This window comes from Bradysia coprophila, assembly GCF_014529535.1.
Source record: "Bradysia coprophila strain Holo2 chromosome X unlocalized genomic scaffold, BU_Bcop_v1 contig_98, whole genome shotgun sequence".
Classification (NCBI taxonomy): Eukaryota; Metazoa; Arthropoda; class Insecta; order Diptera; family Sciaridae; genus Bradysia; species Bradysia coprophila.
The window spans coordinates 1,226,685-1,252,674 of record NW_023503371.1 but is presented as its reverse complement, the minus strand read 5'-3'; the positions used below and the strand labels follow the sequence as shown (position 1 = coordinate 1,252,674).

The 25,990-nt window shown below is 33.8% G+C and overlaps 1 protein-coding gene across 1 annotated transcript; it reads right to left on the bottom strand.

Annotated features, from left to right (window-relative positions):
* Positions 1–5,583: 5,583 nt before the first annotated feature.
* Positions 5,584–25,897, bottom strand: LOC119070539 (elongation of very long chain fatty acids protein AAEL008004). The gene is made up of 6 exons (XM_037174915.1): positions 25,101–25,897; positions 18,381–18,571; positions 18,157–18,237; positions 12,704–12,866; positions 12,465–12,601; positions 5,584–5,867 (listed from the first exon to the last, which is right to left on the bottom strand). Exons 1-6 carry the CDS (start codon positions 25,210–25,212, stop codon positions 5,691–5,693), a joined length of 861 nt encoding a protein of 286 aa, XP_037030810.1. The 5' UTR covers positions 25,213–25,897; the 3' UTR covers positions 5,584–5,690.
* Between the last annotated feature and the right edge of the window lie 93 nt (positions 25,898–25,990).

The window sequence follows — 25,990 nt, the reverse complement described above, 5'->3', positions numbered from 1 at the left end:
TTCTTGCCCCGTATATCCTGGACAGTACCTACCCAATGACACCCCACACATGTATGTCAATGCACAGTCTGAAGAGGCTGTAAATCATGGATAAACGAGCCGTCAGAACAGTCGGAGCGTTTGCTGCGACTGAGCCCCGTACAAACCCGTACATCTATTGCGTACGTGACCCTAGTTCGTCCGTCGCCCTACTCTTACCGTAAACCTACTGCGCCCGTAAACGTCGGTAAAGTAAAATTCTTATGAAATGTGTACGTCTTAAAAATTGCGCATAGCGCAATTACGAAGCCCCGTACGACGTTCCTTTTAAATGTAACACAAATTTCGAATTGACCTAAAATTTTAATTTATTGAGTATAAATACACATAGGGCCTAGTATCGGCCTCAGTCCGAGGATCCAAATTTATTTTTTTTTTCAACTACATTCTATTCGGTGTTCGATTACCTTCCAAATGAAACAAAAAATACGAAAAACGGATGAAATTTGCTCGAGTTATATGTAAAATACACATAGGGCCCTAGTAGCGACCTTAGTCCGAGGACCCAAACTTAATTTTTTTTTTCAACAACATTCTATTCGGTGTTCGATTATCTTTCAAATGAAACAAAAATTACGAAAAACGGATGAAATTTACTCGAGTTGTATGTAAAATACGCATAGGGCCCTAGTAGCGGCCTAAGTCCGAGGACCCAAATTTAATTTTTTTTTTCAACAACATTCTATTCGGCCTTTGATTACCTTCCAAATGAAACAAAAATTACGAAAAACGGATGAAATTTGCTCGAGCTATATGTAAAATACACATAGGGCCCTGGTAGCGACCTTAGTCCAAGGACCCAAACTTATTTTTTTTTTCAACAACATTCTATTCGGTGTTCGATTATCTTTCAAATGAAACAAAAATTACGAAAAACGGATGAAATCTACTCGAGTTGTATGTAAAATACGCATAGGGCCCTAGTAGCGGCCTTAGTCCGAGGACCCAAATTTATTTTTTTTTTCAACAACATTCTATTCGGCTTTTGATTACCTTCCAAATGACACAAAAATTACGAAAAACGAATGAAATTTACTTGAGTTCTATGTAAAATACACATAGGGCCCTAGTAGCTTTTCACTTCTAAGGCCCTAACTCACGGTCCACTCACCCGATTTTAAAAAACTTTTTTTTCCTGGATTGGTATTGACAATACCTATCATTTGCCGTGTTTCCTTCGTTTCCTTCGTTTATTTTGCCATAAATATCACCAAAAGACCTTAAATCACTTAGGTGGCCCTAACTCACGAAGGGCCGACCCGAATATGCCCATCTTCGAACTTAGCCTCACTATTTTGACTATCTTTCAGGGAAAAAAAAAATTTTTGAAATCGGATTTGATTTACTCAAGATATCGACGTGACGGACAGACGGACAGACGGACAGACGGACAGACGGCCCAAATTTTTATTGCGGATTCGTTATCTATGAACATAGGCAAACACTTTGCCCTTACCGTCTGCTTCGAATTCCATCAATTACACACGGCATCGTAATCCTATAAGCCCCTTCGTACTTCGTACGGGGCTAAAAACCCCCTTTTTCGACTTTTGACTTCCACCACTAACCAATAAATGAATGTTAAAGTTAATCGACTGCGGTTTTATTGGGGCCAAGCGCCAAGAACTATTTGGACGCGGGTAACTGCAGGGTTAGTTGCGTTACAAATTTCGTCATTTCTGAGGCATAAAGTGAGCTGTGTTGGCTATGTTTTGCGGTAACAAATCAGTCTATAATTTTTCTAATACTCAGGAGACACAGTGCTTTCATACCAACAAGAATTGGAATTTTTAGCCTGCGAAGTGTGACTTGTGTGATCGCAAAAGTCGGCGGTTAGTTGCGTTACACGTTGTGACTTTTCGAAATATTTTCATCAAATAAAAACTGATTTCGGTAAACTTTTTTTCCCTGAAAGCTATGGTCAAGATGCGCAGTTTAAGCCCAATAGGGCCAAAATTTGGGGGAGATATGTCTAAAAAAGTGATATTTTTCGGAGGTAGCCAGCAATTTTTTGTTTTCACAATTGGTGGTTGTTACCCCACAGAAAATGTTACTTTGGCTCAAGACCGTTTAAAAAAATGGTTACAAAATTTTTCGAGATAACCTCGACTACTTTACTCACCCAACTAACCTGATTGACTCAAAGTTATTTTTCTCGTGAAGTCATATGCTGTAGCTTTCGAACGGCACCGATCTTCAGTTTTTATGTGTAAAAATGTAATTTTGGCAACGTTTGGGTCGAGGTGATTTTACCTTTCTTCGAAGCAGAATGAACCAAAAATCTTTTAAAAATTTAATTTCGTGTCATTTGGAGCAATTGTGGAATTATAGCGTTCATATCTACAGGAAAACAAATTTACGAAAATCATTTGAGAATTATTGAGAATATCTCGGAATGTCGAATACAAACAAACACTTTTTGGTCATATCTCCCCGAGACCGCATTTTTACAATGACCTCATATTGGTGTCAAATTACGCGTCTTGTCAATAGCTTTCAGCAAAAAAAAATTTAGTGAAATCGGTTCAGGTTTCGTGAAATAAACTAGAATTTTCAAGAGTTTTCTGAAAACAAGCATACATTTTTATGGTGGTATCTCCCCGAGATTTTTGGCCACCGACCTAATATGGGGCTTAAACGACGCGTCTGGTCAACAGCTTTCAAGGGAAAAAAAAGTTTGTCGAAAACGCATTTCAATTGGTGAAAATATTTCGAACAGTCACAAATTAGCTGGAATTACCCAAAGAAAACGTCGCTAAATAATGGCTCCGAGTCTGGTCCCCTTTCAAAAAAATCCCTCATGACTGTATTCAGATGTACTGACTTCTTTTACCTATAGTTATATTGCCCTTTCCCATGTTACCTTCATTAAATTCTCAGAATTCTTCAAAATTCAGCAGACATTCTTTTATTCCGTAATAAAATTCTGTGTAATTTCGTAGAATATCGGTATTATTACGATTGATTAAATTTGAATTCGTACGGGGTTGTCGACATTGCTGCAAGCAATCTTTAGTGAGAGATAGTATAGAGTAAAGTTTAAATGGAATAGCTCAAGATTCTGACGTTCTATAATTTTATTTCTTCGTGATAAACAATCAGGACGAAAATCTACCTACATTTTCGTGGATTCAAAACTTACACTGGAATCTGGAATTGGCAGCCGTAAAAATGAAAACATTTTCTTTTATTATGAAAAAAAAAACTTTTATTAATTATTGGTTTATTTATGAGCAAATAAAATAATTTTAAATTATAAATTGTAGACTAGGGGATAAGAAAATACTTGTTTCGCACTTACATGCTAAATAGACACATGCCTGTTTATTAAACAGTGTTTAATCGAATGCAATTCATAAATAACTAAAAAATTCATTTTAAAATGAATGAAAAATAATTTACCAAAATAAAAAAAAAACTTAATTTGTCGAATGGTCGTTCTTAGAACTTTCTATTTTTTGCTTCGATACGAACAAAAAAGCTATTACCGAAACACAAAATAGAAAACTTTCTGCTTGTCTCTGGACCTTTTTTACTAGATTGTAGAAGAGGAAGAAGACTTTGTATAATTCATTTTAAAAATAAACCAAATATATTTTACTCAATTACAGGAGGTAAAGTTCCGAGCTCGTTACGCTTACATTGGATCATTTTTCTAACTTCTTATTTGAAAAGTATCCAACACCAGTTTGGAGAAATTTACTGTTCCTGACCATGCGAATAGGTTTTTTTAGCTGATAGGATTTGACTTCTGATTTCTGCTAAAAAAATCTTTTTGTACAGCCCGAGAAAAATAAGAAGTCACGATTACCATCCAATTCTCCTAATTCATTCCACATGCATTACCAATGTTAAGACATTTATGTCTGTACAGGCATATTAACGTAGATATCGCATGTGGAATGAAGAACATCAATGGGATTGTAATCGTTGAAAATTTGATTTCTTATTTTCCCCTATTGTATGCCTTTTTGGAACAATTTGTTTCTACAATTATAAAAAGTTTACCTTTTTTGCAATCACACTGGTTAATGATCAATTTTGACCTCAGATGCTTGTACAATGTATACGACTACACACCTTCTATACTCGTTTTAATTCTATCCACATTAAATTTTGCTCAATATTGAAGCCCTAGATTTTTATGTTCTTCAAATAAACCTAGTAGATTGAGAGCTGACAATTTTTGAGATTTTAGCTCACGACGTGATAAAAGATGTAGAGGATCTTCCTTGACCGTCCACGATTCCACGATAAACAACATTTTGTTCAATCATTTTTGTTTGATAGACTTTATCAAAGCCTTCGTCAGACAGCTATGTTACTCTCAATGTGAGGGAAAGTTATAGTAGAGCATGTAATCGTGAGAACATTTTTGTGAATTTTCAAGAATTTTTGTGATTTTTGAGTTTCACGATAATGAAAATTCGGGAAAAAGTTTTTATGATCACACGCTCTGCAATCAAATACTGACTGTAATGTCTGTCTGATTGATGTCAAAACGGAAATTTTGTCAACGAATCAGGCAACAGTTACATTTTGAATTTACTCCACACTATGAAGTTGTTGAATTTCGTACGCAAATGGGTATTTTACGTAATTTCTTGTTGGACGATAAAATTGGTAAAAACGGAAGATCTTTTAAGAGGCACCGGTATTTAGCTAAAATTTTAGCCTACATTCGTGTGCTATTCAGAATCCTATTTCAAAATTGTACGACCGCAATTCCGACCACGAATGTGTTAGCTTTCAACTGAAGATACATTTGGTTGTAGTCGTTTGACCAGCTCTGAGGAAAGTGAGCAGTTTAACGAAATTTTCATAAACTGCTGACGTTTCTCAGAGCCGGTCAAACTGCTGCAACCAAATGTATTTTCTGTTGAAAGCTACCACATTCGTGGTCGGAATTGCGGTCGTACATTTTTCAAAAAGGATTCTGATGGAAAGATATCATCAAAAGTAAACTTAAATCCAGTATTTAAAAATCGCCCTAATGTATGCTTTTCAGCAAAGCACCGATGCCTCTTAATGTGTATGGATGTTTCTTGCGGACAATAAACCTAATACTCAAGTCCAAAAGTACCTCCCAACACTTGTGTCACTAAATTACATAAATACGAAATGCTCATTTAAGTACGTAATCCAACACTATCACTGTCGAACATGTCATAATTCTCGCAGTCTATAGCCTTCAAAACTGATAAAAATGCAAAATGCAATGTGAACGAATTGGAAGGAAAATGGAAAATGCGTAAAGCCTGAAAAAGAACTTTTCCTCCTGTGTACGAGCAAAATACCTCTATGACTTATATGATGGGAATTGCAACTGGTGTGTATTATGTTGACACACTTCCATCAGTATATGTTATATTGTCCCATAGAGATTGTAATCTACACTATAAGTATACGTAAAATTTACAATTACTTTGATTTATTTATATTGCTGCTCTCCCATATTTTATATTTTGTGCTGCAATATTTTTCACATTTCACGACTTAAAAAAGAAACACTTACAAACGATAAATAAAAGACAAAAAAGTCATGTTTTTGCTTTCATTTACATGTTCAAAAGTTTTTACAATTTTTTCAGGTGTTTTTCGTTTCTTCTACTTCTTTCTTTAAATAATTTCATTTTTGTGTGCGAAAATTTTCAGTCAATTTTTTTCTCCAGCGCATGATTCTTTTTGTATGCCTGAATGTAGAAATTCATAAAAAGAATGAAAAATATTGATGCGTTTACCAGCAATAAGCCAGACACAAAAGCTGGGAACCGACAATCCGAACACAGAGCACGTATTGTGTGAGCGATGCAAAGAATGAATTGAGCCTGGAAATAGAAATAAAAAAATTTATTAAGTTATTGATTCAATTAACTTTTCATTGGTTTTTCGGTGCATCACCACTGGAATTATTTTCATAAAGTTTAAGTGAACGGCGTTAACCGTACTTAAAACAAGGCATCAGAACAGTCGGAGCGTTTGCTGCGACTTAGCCCCGTACGATCCGTAATCCTATTTCGTCCGTAACCATAATACGTCCGTAGCCGTAATACGCCCGGAACCCTAATACGTCTACAACCCTCTAATGCGTCTGTTACCAAAATGCAAGTCAAGTTGGGCATGGTCAAATTTACTGAAAGTGTTCATTTTTAAAATTGCGCATAGCGCAATTACGAAAGCCCGTACGAAGTACCTCTCAAATAAAACCAACAATTTACGACATTATTTTATAAACCCAAATTTTTTTGCCAACTTTCCATTGGGTATTCAATTACCTCTCAAATAAAACAAAAACTAGCAAAATCGGTTGAGATTTACTCAATTTATGTGCAAAAAACACTTAGGGCCGAGTAGCGGCCTTAGTCCAAGGGCCCAAATTTGAAAAATTTTTCGCCACGTTCTTTTCGGTATTCAATTACCTTCCATAAAAAACTAAATCTAGCAAAATCGGATGAGATTTACTCGATTTATGTGCAAAAAACACTTAGGGCCGAGTAGCGGCCTTAGTCCAAGGGCCCAAATTTTAAACTTTTTTCGCCACGTTCTTTTCGGTATTCCAATTACCTTCCATAAAAAACTAAATCTAGCAAAATCGGATGAGATTTACTCGATTTATGTGCAAAAAACACTTAGGGCCGAGTAGCGGCCTTAGTCCAAGGGCCCAAATTTGAAACTTTTTTTGCCATCATTCTATTCGGCATTCAACTATCTCTCAAATGAAACAAAATCTAGCAAAATCGGATGAGATTTACTCGATTTATGTGCAAAAAACACTTAGGGCCGAGTAGCGGCCCTAGTCCAAGGGCCCAAATTTGAAACATTTTTTGCCATCATTCTATTCGGTATTCAATTATCTCTCAAATAAAACAAAATCTAGCAAAATCGGATGAGATTTACTCGATTTATGTGGAAAAAACACTTAGGGCCGAGTAACGACCTTTGAGCCCTCCCAACAAGCTCGCGTTGCATCCTACACAAAAACAATGTTTGTTCTACTCGTCAATACCTTTCATTTGATATATCACAAGCAGCTATTACGTGCGTATTTCGGTAGATATCGTCGAAAGACTGAAAAACACCTATAGGGCCCTAGCTCTGGAAGGGCCGACCCTACCATGCCCATTTTCGAACTTGACCTTACTTTTGTCGATACCAATCGGGGAAAAAAAGAATTTTGAAAAAAGGTTGTGATTTGCTCAAGCTAGAGGGGTCACGGACGGACGGACGGACGGACGGACATTTTTTTTATTTCGGATTCGTCATCTATGAACATAACCAAAAGCTTTGCCCTTACTGTCTGCTTCCAATTCGACGTGTTACAAACGGCATATTAATCTTATAAGCCCCCAGTACTTCGTACGGGGCTAAAAAGCCGTTCAAGTTGAATTAAGATACCCACAATTTACATCAGTTTGATCGAAAATCTTTTACTTCATTTACTTCAAACTCAAAGTAGAAACGAAGCTTTCCCAACCAGTGGATGTAAGACGTTTTGAATTGATACTGTTTCCAAAAACGTCCGTTCTTTTATGGGTAGCTCCAGGGTTAGTTGCGTTACAAATTTCGTCATTTATGAGGCATAAAGTGAGCTGTGTTGGCTATGTTTTTCGGTAACAAATCAATCTATAAATTTTCTAATACTCAGTAGACCCAGTGCTTTCAAGCCAACAAGAATGGGAATTTTTAGCCTGTGAAGTGTGATCGAAGAAGTCGGCGGTTAGTTGCGTTACACGCTTGTGACTTTTCGAAATATTTTCACCAAATGTAAACTGATTTCTGTAAACCGCTTTTTCCCTGAAAGCTATGGTCAAGACGCGCCCGTTAAGCCCAATATGAGGTTTGTAGCCCAAAATTTGTGGGAGATATGTCTATAAAAGTGACATTTTTCGGTGGTCGTTAATAGCCAGAAATATTTTTTTTTCGAAATTGGTGGTTGTTTCCCCACAGAAAATGTTGCTTTGGCACAAAACCGTTTAAAAAAATGGTTACAAAACTTTTCGAGATAACCTCGACGAGTCAAAATTCGAGGATGCCACTTTTCACCCCTGGGAAGCTGATTTCACCTACTTCACTCACCCCACTAACTTAATCGAGCCAAAGTTATTTTTCTCGTGAAGTCATATGCTGTAGCTTTCGAATGACAGTTGAAGCAGAATGAACCAAAAGTCTTCTAAAAATTTAATTTCGTGTCACTTCGTGAAATTGTGGAATTATAGCGTTCTACAGGGAAACAAGTTTACAGAAATCATTTGAGATTTATTGAGTATCTTGGAAAGCCGAATGCAAACAAACACTTTTTGGTCATATCTTCCCGAGACGTTATGCCAATGACCTCATATTGGTGTCAAACTATGCGTCTTGTTAATAGCTTTCAGCAAAAAAAAAGTTTAGTGAAATGGGTTCAGGTTTCGTCAACGCACTGACAGTGCTTTGGTTTCGTGAATTAAACTAGAATTTTCAAAAATTTGCTAAAAACAAGCATAACTTTTATGCTTAAACGACGCGTCTGGTCAACAGCTTTCAAGGAAAAAAAGTTTACTGATATCGGTTTTCATTTGGTGAAAATATTTCGAGAAGTCTCAAATTAGCTGGAATTACCCTTATACATTAAAGCAAAGGCTTTAGTAGTGCTTGAAGCTAAAATATTGGGCTTTCGCAAAAAAAAATCTTAATTCCTCTTCGGTGGAGCGTTTAATACTTTCAGTTCGTAAATTTCGTATTTCAGTTTGTAAAGAAGATAAAAGAGCTTAACTTGTGAGGAAGCGATAGTCAGCGGCAATAATTTTATTTGTAACAGTAATGTTTGAAAGTTTGAAACCCGATTTTTGTTTTTGTCTTTTACTTGAGTTTGAAAATTTTATATGAAGAAATGGAGAAATCAAGAAGAACCAGCAAACCACAAAAACGAAAATTTGTCGATTTTCAAACTTCCATCGCCGTAACAGATGATTTAGAATTTCATAATCAGATACGGAATTTGTTCTGGACTAAAATCATTTTTCATCTGATACTGACTTGATTCACTAGAATTAAAAGACTCTACTGCTTTGACGTTACATAAGATAGATTAGGACTTTATTGACCCCATTCAGTATTAGTTTCTATTCATCATCAATATCTTTATCTACTGTAAGTTGAAAAAATTCATAATTTTCAGCATGAATCTAGTTAGCAAAGACAGTCAATTTACACACTAAAATTTTATAGTACTTCAATCTCCCTGAACTATTTTTGAACAACTTCACATTGATTCATTCCCATGAAATGTCACAGCAGTGAAGTTTATTCATGAAAAAATAATTCAGTGGCAGCAGTTTTTTTATGTAGAAAAGTACTAAATTGTATTAGATTATACCCTTAGTTTCTAAACTCAATTCTCCTATAAGCAATATAGTAACTTATGCGCACGCACTTGACAGAATCCTACTACGATCATGTGTAGCAGGATTTTGTGTTGATGTGTTTTGCTTGAAAATTATGAATATTTCAACTAACAGTAGATAAAATCTTGTTGCTAACACGTTTGTAAATGGGGTTTTGCGCACACAATGTGTTGCCGAACTCGCTCCGCTCATATTGGCAAACTCACATCTAGTGCGCAAAACAGGCCCATTTACTAACTAGTTAGCAAAATAGCTATTAAAACTATGTTGAAATTAGTTCTTTTATCTTTAGAACGTGACAAGTGTTTATCATAGCTTACAAGCTTACTCTATTCAAGCCGTGGAAGAATTAGGGAGGGCAACGTAGATTAATTTAAATACCTAGTACCCGGTGATCTTGCTGTTTAACATACGCTCTCTACATACGTTTCTACTTTATCTACTTTTTTATAATCTACAAAACTACATTGTCACAAAGAGCATTAGGTTAACTTTCAAAACCAAAAAAAAACTTTTTTTAAAATCATTATCAGCTAAAGTTAGCCATCAAATATCAAGCCATTAATCCATAAGTGTTTCATCATCGAGTTCATAAATGGAAAATATGAACATGATCATGATCAACAACTACCGAATCTATTAATATTCAATATATTGCATGTGAATGCATTGCATCATCAACATTAACATTGCAATGCAAAATTTAAATTACATGATAAAAAGCCATTGCTCACAAAAAAAACACACAAACAAAAAAAAGCTAAACAAACATGCATTTAAATCTCAGGTAGATTATAACCAATATCTTGCAGATGCAGTTTCCGATTCGATTAGTAAAAGTAGGTTACACAAAATTCATTACGTTGACTTTAAAGCGGCTGTAAGTGGCTCGAGAGAACTCATTATGAATTTATTTTATAAATGCTGAATTGCAGCATTCTTTTCGAAATTCATATTAAACCGGTAGAATAAATCTATTCGTTTGTGGTTAATGAAAAATAAAAAATTAAGAAAAAAAATGATAAATTTGAGGTCGAATTGATTTTGTGTTGAATTTTACGCGAACTTGTTTTTTTTCTCTCCTTTTTGCCGCGAGGCAAAACATTAGAGGAAATATGTTTCTAATTGGAGTATGGGCAGTGAGCTACTTAAGCTTGTGCAACATAAGATAGAACTTATAATAAATGCACACACACATTCACACACATAGTTTTGAGGTGGATTAAAACATTGAAAGTGATATGTGAAGCAATATGTTCAGTTTGTTCGGTCTGTTCAAATACGCAATAAATTATTACCAAACAACTGTTATAATTAAACGGAATTTACAATGTATGAACGATAGATACGTTTTATGAGAGGTCAACATCATTCACTCTCACTATCAACTTTTTCCCTCATAATTTATTGTGCTTTATGCCACGAATCGGCCAAAGCTTTTATATTTCATCAGCTAATGTCGACGGTGTGATACCTACTGTGATAAAATATATGTTAAAACTCATGAAGTAACAGATTGTGAAAATTTCGAAGAAAATTTGAAAATTCCAAGTGAAAATTAGATACTGAATTTTTCGGAATGAGAGGTCCACCGCCCCAATCTGTACTGTACATACGTCTAGTCTGTTATATTACGTAAATCTTCTAATTTGGAGAAATTGAGGATTTCATTTTTACTACGAATTAACTTCGATTAACATCTGTTCGATTTTCACTAGCGGTCATATGAAGCAGATCACGGTTGCCGTGGTTTACAGACTATAATAGCGTTTTTGTTTAGTTAAATATCCGTCAACTCTTTTCTGATTAAATATAAACGACGCCCAACACAGCCGGTTCTTTTCATCTCATCTCCATCCAAATATTTGCACGCAATAATATTTACAATCTCTGGTTGTACCAACCAGTAAAGTATGATAAACTCAAACAACCAGATTCTTTACAACGTGTTTCCGAAGAAACTAACTCTATGTCTTCTATTCGACAATCATTCGTTTTGTTTGCAAAATAAAAAACTGATAGGGCAGTATAGGATTGAGTACCTTGAAAGATGATTAGTGTTTTTGCCTCTATTGCACCAAATACTAATGGTCGAAAGTTGATAAAAATTTTGGTTTTGGCAATTGTATTGACTTTAAAGGATAATTGCACTTTCCTTAGGAATGCAATAATTTCCACCCTCTGAGGACAATTCTGAAAAAAATTCGTTTTAGAGTTTCCTTTAGAATGATAAGGAAAACGAATTACTATTACCAGAAACACATCTCGAATTACATTTGCAGACCTAAAACACGAATCAAAACTAACCCGAAATCCAATCCCATTCTATTAATCGGATTTTGCCAGTTTTTTTTCGTCTTCTTCAATGGATCAAAACTCGTTCGTCACAAATCACTTTTACATGAAAAACATATGGTAAACTTGCACTATCAAACGAGCCATTTAAAAATACATGATCTTTACGATTGCATAATCCATCCATGTAACACGAATGCTATGCGCTGTTTGATTTGATCATTGGTTGTTCAAACGGTGAATGAAGTTGAATGTCTAGGTACGTTGTTGTGAAAAATCTTTGCGCGATAATGTTGTATAACCGACTTAACTGACTAGTTTTTTTTTCGTTGTTGTTGTTTACTCTACAGCTAATTCAAGCGCAACGATTACGTCTTATTATAAATGTACAGACGATAAAATATCAGGTTGGTGACCTTTTTTTCGTAAGGAGGCAAATCCGATATATCCATGCAAATTGCGGCTAAATGGTACAGATAGTTTGAAAGAGAATGGGTGCGGTAGACTGAATTGGGGTCAATGTATGTACATCGGGGCAGTTGAAGGTTGACGGCTGATTGTGACCAATAATCGAAAATTTTTATTTATATAGTAGGTCAAATGCGAATGTCGAATTCGGCTTGAAAAAAATGTATTTAGTCAGCGCGGCATTTCGTTTGAAAAGATACGTTTGAGTTGATCTTGCTTACAATGCGAAAACGTTTACAGCAAATGATGAACGAAGAAAAAAAAATGAATTTTACTTACGATTTGCAATTCGGTCATGTATTTCTTCCACCACAAATATTTTTGATATTGAGGGCCCATAGCTGACATCATATAGTAGAAGTACATGCATACATGAACGAAATTATTTAGAATATTCGGAAAGGTTGCATTTCCACCTAGAATTTTTTTTATTTAACGAAAAAAGAGAACGAAAAAATAATAATTAAATTTGACGAATTCGCAGTTCATTTATCGGTATGCTCTGTTGTTATATTTACCTGCTATAAATTTAACTAAAAACCAGGCCTCCAAAGGTGTAAGTGAATGGTGATATAAATGTAGCCAAGTGATTTGTGATTTCTTTTTTCTTAATACAAAAAATACTGTGTCCATAAATTCCGTTAATTTAGATATGTAGTAGACGTAACACAAATTTAGCATCTGAAAATAAAAACAAGAAAAAAATCCAAAAATTAATTTCTAATTAAAATACTGAAGTGCATGACAAATATTGTTTGAGTTGTCGATCGTACGAGATGCATATACTAAATCGTTTCTATTTTTGAATGAATACCTCATTAAATAAACAAGTGAAATCAACAAAAATAAAAACTAAAACGTTGACAAATATGGTCATATAATACAGTGTCCGAAAATATAAATTTCATCATTCTAATCGATTGCAATCCAATTCATTCCACATAATAGTCGCATGTGGGACGAATTACATGGGTTATATATATATATGAAAGACTGTGAAAGCCGGTCATAAAAGACGCACGCACGTTCAATGAAAAAGCGACGATAATATTATAAGATACCAAGGAATCTCGGGGCGTTAAGAAAGTATCTTCAGACAAAGTAAACAAAGGAGGAGTAATAACCACTCGACCGGACTTAATAGCTCCCGTTAATCAAATGTGATTCGTCGACGATGACAGGAGAATTCTGTATTTACAAAGCAAAGATTCAGGGGATGAGATCCACTTGATAAATCTCTCATTGCTGTTGTTACACAGGCAAGTTAAAGAAAAAACGGGGTCAAGCGAAGGCAAAACTACTTCGGAAAGTGATGGTACAAAGTCCAGAAAAATCAATATACAAATATACGTAAAGTAAAAGTCGTAAAGGTCGTTAGCTCAGCTTGACTCTAGCTGCAAACAAAGTCGCAAAGCCATGGCAAAGCGTTTTTCGAAGTAGTTTCCTCCTCGGGTCCAGGGTCCAGGAGACGGCAGCGATAAAAACCCGACTATTTATTGTCCTCAAACTCTATGTACTATCAGGAAATTTTAGAGTAGGATGCAGTCTTCATATGTATAGGATGTGTACACAGCAAACGTGTAATTCACAAAAGAAGTCCGCTTTTACCCCAGTTCCTCAGAGTTCCTCATTTAAACGTCCGAGATTATTTTATACTGAAAGTGCCTTTTGAATAAATACGAGCGATCTTATCGCTTATTCCACGTTAAGATAAACTTAAAAAATCGACTTTTCCTGTCTTGCTACAAAAAATACTATAATGATATCGTTGTCTGTGAGTAATAATGTACACGTCACGCTTGGCAAAACTTCTAAGCCATTAGATGACAAAAATGAAATGCTATCTATTTATTAAAAAGTTTTCTTTTCGAAGAGAATTTCGTTGGATCAAAAATTCACATAAAATAAGGTTTTATTTTTAAACACAAAATAATGTTTAGTGATACAAGCCAAAATAGAAAAAAATTTAAATTTTTATGAGCAACAAAATATCGATTTCAAAACTGCATGTCCACACAGTATTGCGTGCAATCCAAATAAAATTCGATATCTTAAATGATATCCATTCCGATTTGGATTTATTGTTAGTAATATTTCGTTGGTAAAGTTAAGAAATGGCTGGTTATAATGAATGAACCGGTGAGAGCAAATCCAGATGTTCCACAATTACTTTTTCTCTGTCTGAAGTTCGTTCTCCGAACTTACAACAAATTTTCCATATTCCATTTCAACTTTACCAATCGACTCAGCTACAGGTACATTTTACGTACGGTAATAGTACTAAATAGAGAAAGTTTTAGAATCAATTCACTTTCTTCTTGAAAAATTCTCAGCTGAGCCTCCAATGTATATACGGTTACCACTTACTAATAAAAACGATGAAATAATCATTGAAATAATTACATGACCAAATTCGTAAATGTATTACCTATCAACAATTAACTTGGCTGGTAGCTACAAGAGAAGATGCTCTATGTGCAGGTATATAATTGGATGACAATGAAATTGTACTTCGTCTTCTGTGAGTTGCTTATTTCACTTTTCCGTTTAATTATGACATTAACAAAAAGACGCAAAACAATGCAAGCAATTTATAGCATAAAAGAACAATCTTTTTGCTCTGATAAGTATGAAAAATTAATTGAAAGAACAGCGTGGGCTAGTGGGCTATTTTATGTTCGAAAGTAACAATAAATAATTGTTAATTTAATTTCATTTCAATTGCTGTCTCAAAATCGTTAAACTCATGCCTTATTTCAAAGAAAGTAAATCTGATTGACTTTAACGACTCAATCAGAAGAAATCTAACAATATTTTGAACCTTCAATAAACCCACAAAGAACAATCTGTTTATTGTTTGCTTGCCGGCAAATCAATTATGAGATTAAATAAAAAAAAAAACGTTGATATAATTGTCGTGCACACGCGTAGCGCATTAATTTAATCCAATTATTCACGATAGCAAATCGGCGTAAAAAAGTTTTTTTGTAGACATTACATTTGATAAAATTATGAGTTTGTGAAGTAGCAGAATAATGAAATTTTTAAGCGTCTTTTATTTTCGTTCATTTTTATAGCAGTCACCGAATAGACTACCAGGAATTTTTTTGGTTAATCATTTTCTGGAATTTTTCGAATTTTTCCTTGATTTTTTAGGATTTTTTTTGACACAAGAAATTATTGACATTTTTTTGGCCGGAACATTCAAATTACTTTTTACCATGAAAGTACACCATGATCTACATTTTCGTAAAATTAGATTTTATAAATAAATGTCTTGGCCACAGATATGTCATTATTGTGTGGGAAAACATTTTCCCAATAATATTCTCTTATGATGACTGTTAAACGGTTAGTCACCTCTTCAGTCAAAGCGACAAAATACCGACAAGCTAGCTTACAGTCTCTTTATAGCGAAATGCAGATTACAACTAAAGAAGTAGAAGATTTGATACCAAACACTCCACAACAATTTAACTAACAAAAATGTCAGGCTTAATGATTTTATACATCCACCGCTTGTAAAACATTAGCGCTTAATCACAATATTATTTTCATGACGTCAGTTACGATTTAAAGAAAAAGCCGTGAAGTATTCACACGGTGCGGTTGAATGAATTTTTCAAATCATGCAAAAAATTTCGCTGGAGAAGGACACATTCCACTTATTCATCCAACATATCGACACTGCTGGCATGGGTCAGTGCATGTGTGGTGTCGATGGACAACTGAGACTTCCAGCATTTCAGAACTAACCATTTTATTTACAAAAAAATTTAATAAGTGCGTCTCAGGTGCCTCTGAAACCTGCAAATTTTACCAAATATTAAGGAAAAACTTTGAGCTACTGTCGGCCTCTATGTAGTTGGTCTCCAAAAATAATTTTTTGGTCATTGGTAGAGGAAATGTTGCTCTACTGCTAAAACTATTTATTAGCTTTATCCCTTAAGTATCCACGTCTCTATGACTGTTTGAAAATCATGTTTTTTCAACTTTAGCGGGTCTCTGCCGGCTTCACTTGCACTTAGGGTACCAAATTTTTGTGCAATTGTTATTAGAATTTCAGGCACTATCTTGGGTACTATCGATTGAAACCACAACCAGTTATTATCCACCACTCTCTATGTAGACAGGATGGGCTATGCAACAATGTCACCGACGGTACGGATGAAAATCAAAAAAAATTTGTGGAACCTTGTTCAGGGCTCCGAGCTGACTAATAATATCCAAAAACATCAAAAGTGCATCGAAATGCTCAGTAAAAATTCATTCAACCGCACCGTGAGCCTTAAATATTTTTCAATAATTTCCATTAGAACCTTCAAGAATAGTCCGAGCATAGTTCACAAATGATTATTTTACGGAACTTTATATGCGATGATAGCTTAGCAATGGTTATCTATTCGTATCTTATAAAATTCTTAAACCATGGAAACAGCCAATTTGTTGTAATGCAAAAATGAATTTTAAAAATTTACAAATAAGTTCACGGTAATGATTTTTATAATTTGCTGCAGTTCATTGTTGAACAAGAAATATGTATGTTTAAAAATGGCTAAAACGTAATAATCGTAACTATCGTAGTCAAGACCTTCAGAAATATGCAATTTCTGATATTTTTTATTAAAAAAATTCATATTTATCCATTACCATATAAAACGACTTGATGACTTTTTCGCTTAATTGGATTCCTTTGCACGGTAAGTTGGATTCTCGATTACAGGGAAATTATTTTGTGCGATTTCGATTTTATTAGCGAATGCACAGGTGGAGGTCGATTTCATTAAATAATAAATTAATTAACAATCTGTTTATTAGAACAATAACCGCGCGAGTTTGAACAGCTTTCGTGTTGGTTAGGTGTTGATGAAACACTTTAATATTACATCTGGATTGTGTTGAATGCTTAAATAATTAACTATTTTATCGTAACATCGTTTCAGGTGATTTTTTGTTGTGTTTAAACAATCGAAATATTTGTTTACGAGAGCTAGGAAATTCATTAAAGGAAATTTGCAATGTTTTTTTTGTAAGTAATGTGCAACTGAACAGTTTGAAATAATCTTTTGAATTAGGCCATGCATGCTTTTGCAATGAACCTGCATAAAATTGGGAAAACGATGCAGAGCGGTTGTTAATCATCATGGGTGTAAAGGTTGGTCAGGTAACGCCAACCGTCATTTTGTCTGTATATTTTTTGGAAGGTAACACCAGTTGCCATTTATAAGTTTACACCATCGTGGCTACGCCCCCATATATTTGTCTGGTACCAATGGGGGAAAGATGCGCGATCGTTAGTAGAAACTCCCTTAAAAAAATTGGTGCCAATTCAGCCTTTTACGAACTGTCGTAAAAAGGATGATAGCTTGCAAACTAGGTCACATCTAATGTAGGAATCTCGCGCGGCGGGAAATTTACTTTTCAACTGTGTAACGGAGGACATACGGCAGAAGATTCCTAACAGACGTAGCTCCTCGTATCCAACACTCTACTCTCAGCCAGAGCTAAGGTGCGGATACACTTATAAGAGGTCGACGCGACAGCTCTGCTCAAAATGTCAAACATTTTTACATTTAGACTTCAGACCGTCATGGTCAGAAAATTTTCTGAGTTCCTTCTGTTCATCAAAATTGATGCGGATTCATCTATTAAGCTCATTGATGTGTAACACAATACGAGAAAACTAAAATGACAAAAATCACTCTAAATATACCCTGAACGGATCTGAACCGAGGCCGTTACGATTTGTGAGCCAACGAAAAAGTTGGCTCTCCACATGAGATTCTAACTGTGATTCCACATTTAACAAAGTCATCATTATGGTGTTGTAATATATTGTAAGTAATCTGTGTCATAGAAAACAACCGATAATCTCAAACTGAAAATTATTTCGTAGCGAAATGACATTGCAAAAATGCATAATTTATGCAGACGATTAACTTGATTTTAAATCTTAGAACGAAATACTCACCCGTCTAGATCTAACATTATCATTATAGTCGATCAATTGACAGGTTATACTGTAGTCGTTTAGCCAACCAGCCATTAAATGCTGAAAGTAAAAATAAATAAATAAAAAAATTGCAATTGACCTTAGAATCTAATAAAGAAGAACGAAAGAGTTCGGATTTGTAGCGTGGAAATTTAACTATAAAACTGGTTGGTTGGTTTCAAATTTCATCCCAAAAACCTTACCTCATAAAACATGTATCCACTTAACAGTACTTGTCCTGCATTATATAAAATTAGTGTGTTTCTCAGTTGCATGGGCTTTCTGTCTCGCATGTAAATTGGTCCAATAACTAAAACCCATGCCAAATAGGCGATTACCAATGCTATAGACGGTATAGGATTGTCCATCAGCGGAAAATTTTTCGCTCTTGGATCTACAAATAAAAAAGGCAGAATTCGAGTTAAAATAAAAGGTAAAATTGTTAGAATACGAGTAAGTATCATACAAACAAAAATAAATTAAAATAATGAAAATAAACCGAAAATGGTTTGTTGTTTGACCCAGTAAATTGTGTTAATAATTTTTTAATTGTACATTATAATTCGCTCTTTTTTAATATTTAAATTACAGTTACACGTCATTGATGCTGTTGAGCCAAGGCTTTTCTTAAACATGAACCGATGGCAAGTGCATTTATGTTCTTTGTTAATGTCTTTAAAAATTTACATTGACGAAAATTAGAACTTGTACTACATACAATTTCCAGTCGTAGAAAAGAGCAATAACAATTTTATGATCGGATTGTGCGTATTTTGATATTGAATTTTGTTATTTTTCGTTTCTTAAAAAAACAGAAATTTTATTCGATTTGTCGTTTAATAGATGTCAAAAAACCTTGATGTTAGGTTTACTGACATTGTTCGAATATCTATGTCCTCTAACAACTTTTTTTTATCTATAAAAAACGGCTGTGGTTGAGCCATCAGCAGCAGTTATTATCAGAAAAAGTTCTAAATTTGAATTGGCTGATAAAACTTCTTGATAAATTGGCTGATAAAACTACTATTCTGAACTACTTGAAAATTTCTCGCCTATCGCGAGGATGAAATGTTTATAATTGTAACTTAGACAGGTGTCTAGTAGTAAAAAAGAACGCTTGGCGTTCAATGTTTAATTTTGTAAATGAAAATGTTATAATGGGTGGAGAAGTCATGATAAGTGAAGGAATGACAACAACAGAGGATCTCATGTCACTGAATGTTAAGTGGTGTCCTATGAAGTGACATTGTATGAAAAATTTTCGTTTCAGTCTTCTGTTTATGGGATCATACCGACCATAACACTGCTGAACAAAGTTAAAAATTCTCAAAAGAAAAGCGATTTTGTTTTGTCATCTGTCATCGACAGCGATGACAAGAAAAAGCGATTGTGTTTACTATAAAGCGGAATGTTCAACAGAAATGATTGAAGTAAAAGATTTTGTATCAAACTCCAGTGGTAACGCTTTAAGCCAATCATTACAAATTTGAAAAATTCCAGGAATTTATTTTGATTTCTCGGAAGTTAATTGATTTTTTGCGAGCAATCGTAGAGTTAATAAATGAAATAACGGATTTAATGACTTTGTTGCGATACGTTTGCTTCTTCGAGAAAGCTACTTTGAACAAGAATTCGTCTTTCTGAAGCGCTTTAGAAAGTTTCATATTATCGACCCGAGCCCTGTGTATTTTCAAAACATTCAGGATTTAGAGAAAAGATGAGTCTAGTGCGTGGATGGCAAATAGTTTTCGATTGAGAAAATTATATTTTCACACCGCAGCAGTAACCTCAGCTGAAACTTCGATAGTCTTTTTTGTGAAAATTAGCATCAGTCAACACTCAGGAAAAAGAATGAAATTTTCGGTAACTGCACGGGAAATACATAACTTTTTTCCCTCTGTGAGCCAATAACTAAATTTAGAAAGGAAAATTTTGATAAAAAGAATTTATAAAACATAGTCTAAAATTCTCCTTAAAAATAAATAGTATTTTTCCTAACGCATGCTAAAGGGCTTTTCTAGCGAATGAGAGGTGAGTTCTGGAATCGAACTAGATAAACCAAATTAATTCTGAAGAGCGATAGAGGTACCGAAGTATAGTTATTTTACATGCTTCGGACATCGAAAGTAGTGCTTAAAACATGCAAGGTATGCTTTTCGATGCATGCAGTCTGTCGATGTATATTAATGCACCAGTACGTAAAAGTGTCATTTGAAAAAATGATGATCCCGCAGCCGTACCTCAACTGTAACTTTGAAGAAAGCTCTTTCATTCATTCATACATTCATTCATCAATATAATTGCCACCTAATTAATTACTGTATAATGCATCCTGAAAGTGATATTCAATTTTCCATACCAACGTACGATGTTATTTAAATTGTAAATTTCATTGAAATAAAGAAGCTTTTACGTATTTATGATTACCCAGTTGATTACTCAGAAACTGTCACTCGTCTTCGTTGTGTATAGGTATGTATGTAACGAGTGGAATTTTTTTTTTAAATTACTTCAGTAACGAGAATTTGATGAAAACAAACAATTAAATATGAGAAGTCATGAAAAATTCCCAGGCATTGTAGAGAAGATGATTTATACGTCAGAACGAATACACGAAAGCTTGAGCTCAAACAAGACGCAAAATAATGACCAAACAAAACATAATTTCAACTGAAAATGCAAGCGACATTGAACTTGAATTATTTTTACTTGATTTTACTTGACTTTACATATGAATTTTATTATATTTCATTTTGCATTCATTGTGAGTAAAATTTACACGAAAAATAATTGCGACTGATATTTTTGTCTGTGTAGGCTTACATTCACATACAGTCAAGATTTAATTGTGATAAAAGGTAACTCTTGTGGAGAGAACTATTCAGAAAAGGTGAATCAATGAAAGATTGAATAACCATTCGCAGACGACGGCGAACATATTATAACCACTATTATCGGTAGTTGCTTTGACCTATGTCTTATCAAAATCATTAGTTTTAACATATTTTTTGTTGTATAGAACAGAACGTATTTTTATATCACTGTTGATAAGAGATATTATAATAGCAACAGGATAACGCACAGCTTAGCAGAAAGCTTTGAAAAACTTTAAAATACTATAATCGCTTTTGATATCCAATTTTTAGATAATAATTTGTGTGTAATTTTCCATACCATAGCACTGCTCCTAGCATTAACAAAGAAACCATTCGGATGCTGATTGTGACTATAGCAGGGTATACGATTCTTTTGTATAAATATAGATGACCTAAGTTCCTTGCATGAGTTATAACATGTAATCTTAAGTGGTAGCTATTATCACTAAAGCCTTCAAATTTGACACTTGCCAATTTTATTGTCATTGCTATGTCCATACCTATATTACTGTAAATTATCCTAATTCATAAAGTAAAATCAGGAGTTTTCATAAACTCTTCAAAAATACTTTATGACAAAAATTCGTCAAAACGTGTTATTTACGCGGAAAGGTTTTATTTATCTAACACGAATTTCACCTCACAATTGAAAATAATATTCTAATTTATTCAAGCATAACTGTGCAATAAATTAACATTTTCCGCTGTAAAACGGCTATTTGTTCGAACAATTTAAAGGTAATTCAATAAATTATTCTAATTGATTGTAAATACACAGCTATTAATTACCCATAAGTCTCTTGTAGTTTGATCATTTCACTTATGGAACAATATGATTATGAGAATTAAATAGTAATCAATAGCAAATAGAGTCGGTTATCTGGCAAATTAATACTTTTTTTGTTAAAGTTCAAAATTATTGGACCGGTTTATATGAGGTGGACGCATAACGTACGCTTTATACACTTTTTTATTTATTTTATGTTGCTTATATGACGGTCGGCATCTAAGTTATACATGATATAGATCGTGTATAGGAAACTTGTGAAATGGTCAAGGATAGAAAAGTTTTCAGTGAGAGGAAATAAAATGTTGAGAAAGAAACAACAAAAATATTTATGAAAAAAAAAGAAATAGGAAAGTTAATGTTGAAGGTATATGTGAATGAGCCTTGAAACCTTGATCATCTGGTTTTTTTTTTCGTGTCTGATCAAATCGGCATACGTCTTGTGAAAGAGTGTAGTTGGAACGAGTTCAGTTTTGTAAACAAATGTAGGAAATTGATCATAACGATTCTGCGCATTTTACTTACTACAAACAGATACATTATGCCGAGCACCCAGTCCATTTGCTAACCAATAAAATGGAAGAAACTTTTCCATGAATCTTTTCTTGTTTGCAAGACAATAACAGGACCAAAAAGTTTCGGAAGAAAGAGTAAGGAATACGGATATAATTTTTGTAAACGGTGTGATATTAAGGTATAATTTAGATATATGATGACATATTGCTGATAGAAATGGATGGTAATTATACTAAACTACAAGAACTACACTTTCACTTTAAGCTTAGTTGAAAACCACAAATCTTATAATTTTATGCCTATACTGTAGGTTCATTCTATTGCCCGATAACACAAACAATTAAGTACTATGAAGCTCTTGATTTACTAACTCAGAAGTTAGCGTCACCCCTTGCTTTCAAATAAAATGTTTATTTTGAAAATATATTTGTAAAGGTACGGCTGTGGTTCAGTCGAAGCCGATTTAGAACGGGTCGCCATTATGATTGAACTTTATCCAGAAAAATAAACTTTATGTTCGCTTGTCGCCTAGCTTAATTCAAGTTTCGTTTGACATTATAATGACGAATGCGTATGTGGAATTTCAGAGAAAAAAAAATTATTCTGCTGATGATCAATCAAAAATCTTATGTCACTTCAAAAATTACCATATTGGAAAATATTGTGGTAAATAACGAAAAGATTAGCTGTTAGTTGCGTTATTTATTATTTAAAAGTATTTTTAATATAAAAGAGATTATAAATTCAATTGAAATTTATCACACCTATAATGTATTACCCACAAAGTAATGTGCCATAAACGTTCAAGTAATGCGCTATTAGCTTTATTAATAATCATTTAGTTTTTGCATAAATCTCAATAATGATGCAGAAATTGAGTGTCAAGCAACCCGTAATAAATTCAAACAAAAATGATACGAAGATTGGTCTAATTGAACCTTTTTTGTGAACCAATCTTAAGTTTGATCCGAATTCATAGTGCAGCGTGATTCCTCTGAATTCCTTTGAAATTACGTTCATAAGATATCTTTGTAAATGATTCCACACAATACTTGTTTAGCAAATGAATATCTAGATTTTTTTAGTATTTCAAGTTGTTCAACAAAATTCTTGTGAAATCAATTACAAACCACAACAACTCCTAAATTTGCATGACTTAGCCTAATTTTTAAGTTATCTGAAGATAAGACGGATCCAAAAACGAGGATAAATTGTATCGTTAATACAATAGTACTTGAGGATTGCTACAAACTTCCACTTGTTCCTTATTGATTGTTCCTCAAGTTTAAGAGTACACAATATTATGCTGCCGATAAAAATTATTTTGAAGAGCTAGAGTATTAGGGCCGAAGATTTGTAAATTATTATTACTATTTCGGTCTTTTATCTTACTATACGAATTGTTAAAAATATTGAAGTACAAGATTTTGTGTGAACTTCTTCAATCAAAATGAGTAACAGATTCAATAATAATACTGGTGATATGCTTCCGACCGATGAAGGCTAAGTGTTAACATATTGCAGTTACAAGTTACCACACATAATTACTTCACATTTGTGCTATTGTTTCGTATAATTTCCTAATATTATTATGAGTGCAAATTGTGCATGGTGAAAATTAAAGCGTTCAATAGTGTTCAATGTTTATATTAATCTGTTCATAATAAAATTATGCGAAACGTATTGATGAGAGGTGACGATGAGTTCAGTAATGGTACAAGAAGCACTTTCAATTACTCGTCTTGTAGAAACGAATTATTTTACTCAAAAAAATAAGAGCCGAAGTCAAGGGTTTTACGTGTTACGGCATGTTTCATTTTCATTTACATTGCCTAATCACGTAAAGCATTGTACTTACGAGGTTCCAAGTTGTTATTTGACGAGTGAGGAATACAGCCCTTCCCTTCACAACTTGGAACCTCGGAAGTAATATACTAATAATCCAAGCTAGACGTTTTTTAGCATAACGGCAGAGCTGTAATGGTGGGATTACGTATCTGACGCAGTAATTTGGATTATACTTCGCATTGCGAGTAATAGTATATTACTTCCGAGGTTCCAAGTTGTGTATTTGATGAGTGGGGTGCTACAGCCTGACCCGAAGGGGAGGGCTGTATTCCCCACTTGTCAAATAACAACTTGGAACCTCGTAAGTACAATGCTTTACGTGATTAGGCAATGTAAATGAAACATGCCGTTACACGTAAAAATGCATTATGATTAAATAAAAAGTAATTTGGTTTGTTATCAATGATAAGACGGTTTTCGGAAAAGTTGAGCGGCATTTTGATCCGCGAATCTATAAAACAGCCTGTTTGTTTGCAGCTCCTTCGAATTGTAAACAAACTGAAGCTACTCAATACAATCTATATGAAAATGTATTTCTTGGAATAAAGTGAAATGAAATGAGATAGTCTGCCACGAACCATCTGTTTTTTAGATTCTTTGACAGTATTTAAGGTCGCTAGAGAGAGTATTGTTACGACTAACGATTAGATGAAGTCAAATAATTGAATTTTGAATGATTTTTTTTGGTGATCGACGTATTTTCGTTAGATTTTTTTCTTCTTTTTTTTGATGAATAAGGTCATTGAATAGCTCAGGTCACCAACTATAAAAAAATCTATTGAAGGTGAAATAATCAAAGGCTTTACACCTTCCATTTAGATACATATGTTTGAATGAAAATGTTAATCATTTTAACTTAAGTCTATCGGTGCATAAAATTGTATATCTCAATTTACCTGCAAGTTCATCCTCAACGATCATCCAGTATCGTTGAACTAATCCAGTTAAGTTGTTTGGATTGTGTGAGTAAAATTCATCCATGGCGATCTTCACAAAGCCAGACGCCATGGCAAATTCCGTTGAGTTATCAATTTTGGCGGATTTTTATTTAACTATGCGAAAAATAAAAAAAATATCTGGACTACACTCCAGACCAAAGTATCACTTCTTATCACAAATGAAAACTTTTTCTATCTAAATTTTTATTTTTATTTTATTGTTGTCCGTATAAACTGTTGCACCGTCAAGACTTATACCGTATCATGATTTTGTCACACAAGTAAAGCACTCAAAAATTTAAACAGAAAAAGAAAATTGTAATGAAAAGTACACAAACGGCGAGATTTTTATCAAACAAAACAAATTGTTTTTTTTTCTCTAATATTTGTTTCTTCAAATATATTATTTATCGGTGTGTCACTCGCGATATATATTTGAATTATGATAATCAAAAAAAAAATAGTCGAAAAATTTTCATCAATCCGATTTATGCGAGTCTCCAAACCGAGTTAAGCAAAGGTAGACGATCAACTGACAATATTGTCTAACCGCCGAGTACCTACCACATATTTCAAATCAACAATTTCATTATACTTATGTAGTAAAACTTTTAAAAAACAATTTTACATCCATTCTGGTATGAATATACGCGAATTGTCCTTGACGCTGCTTTTCTGTTCATTATATTTTTTTTTCATGTATATAGTTAAATTGAGTGTGCAAAAGTGTTGGCTCTTCGTTGTGCACGTTGAGTGTAGTCCAATCGCACACCTGAAATGCAAAAAAAGAAAATCAGTTCTTTTTGGAGTGGAAAATGACGAGAATTTTTTTTTTCGATTTTATTAAT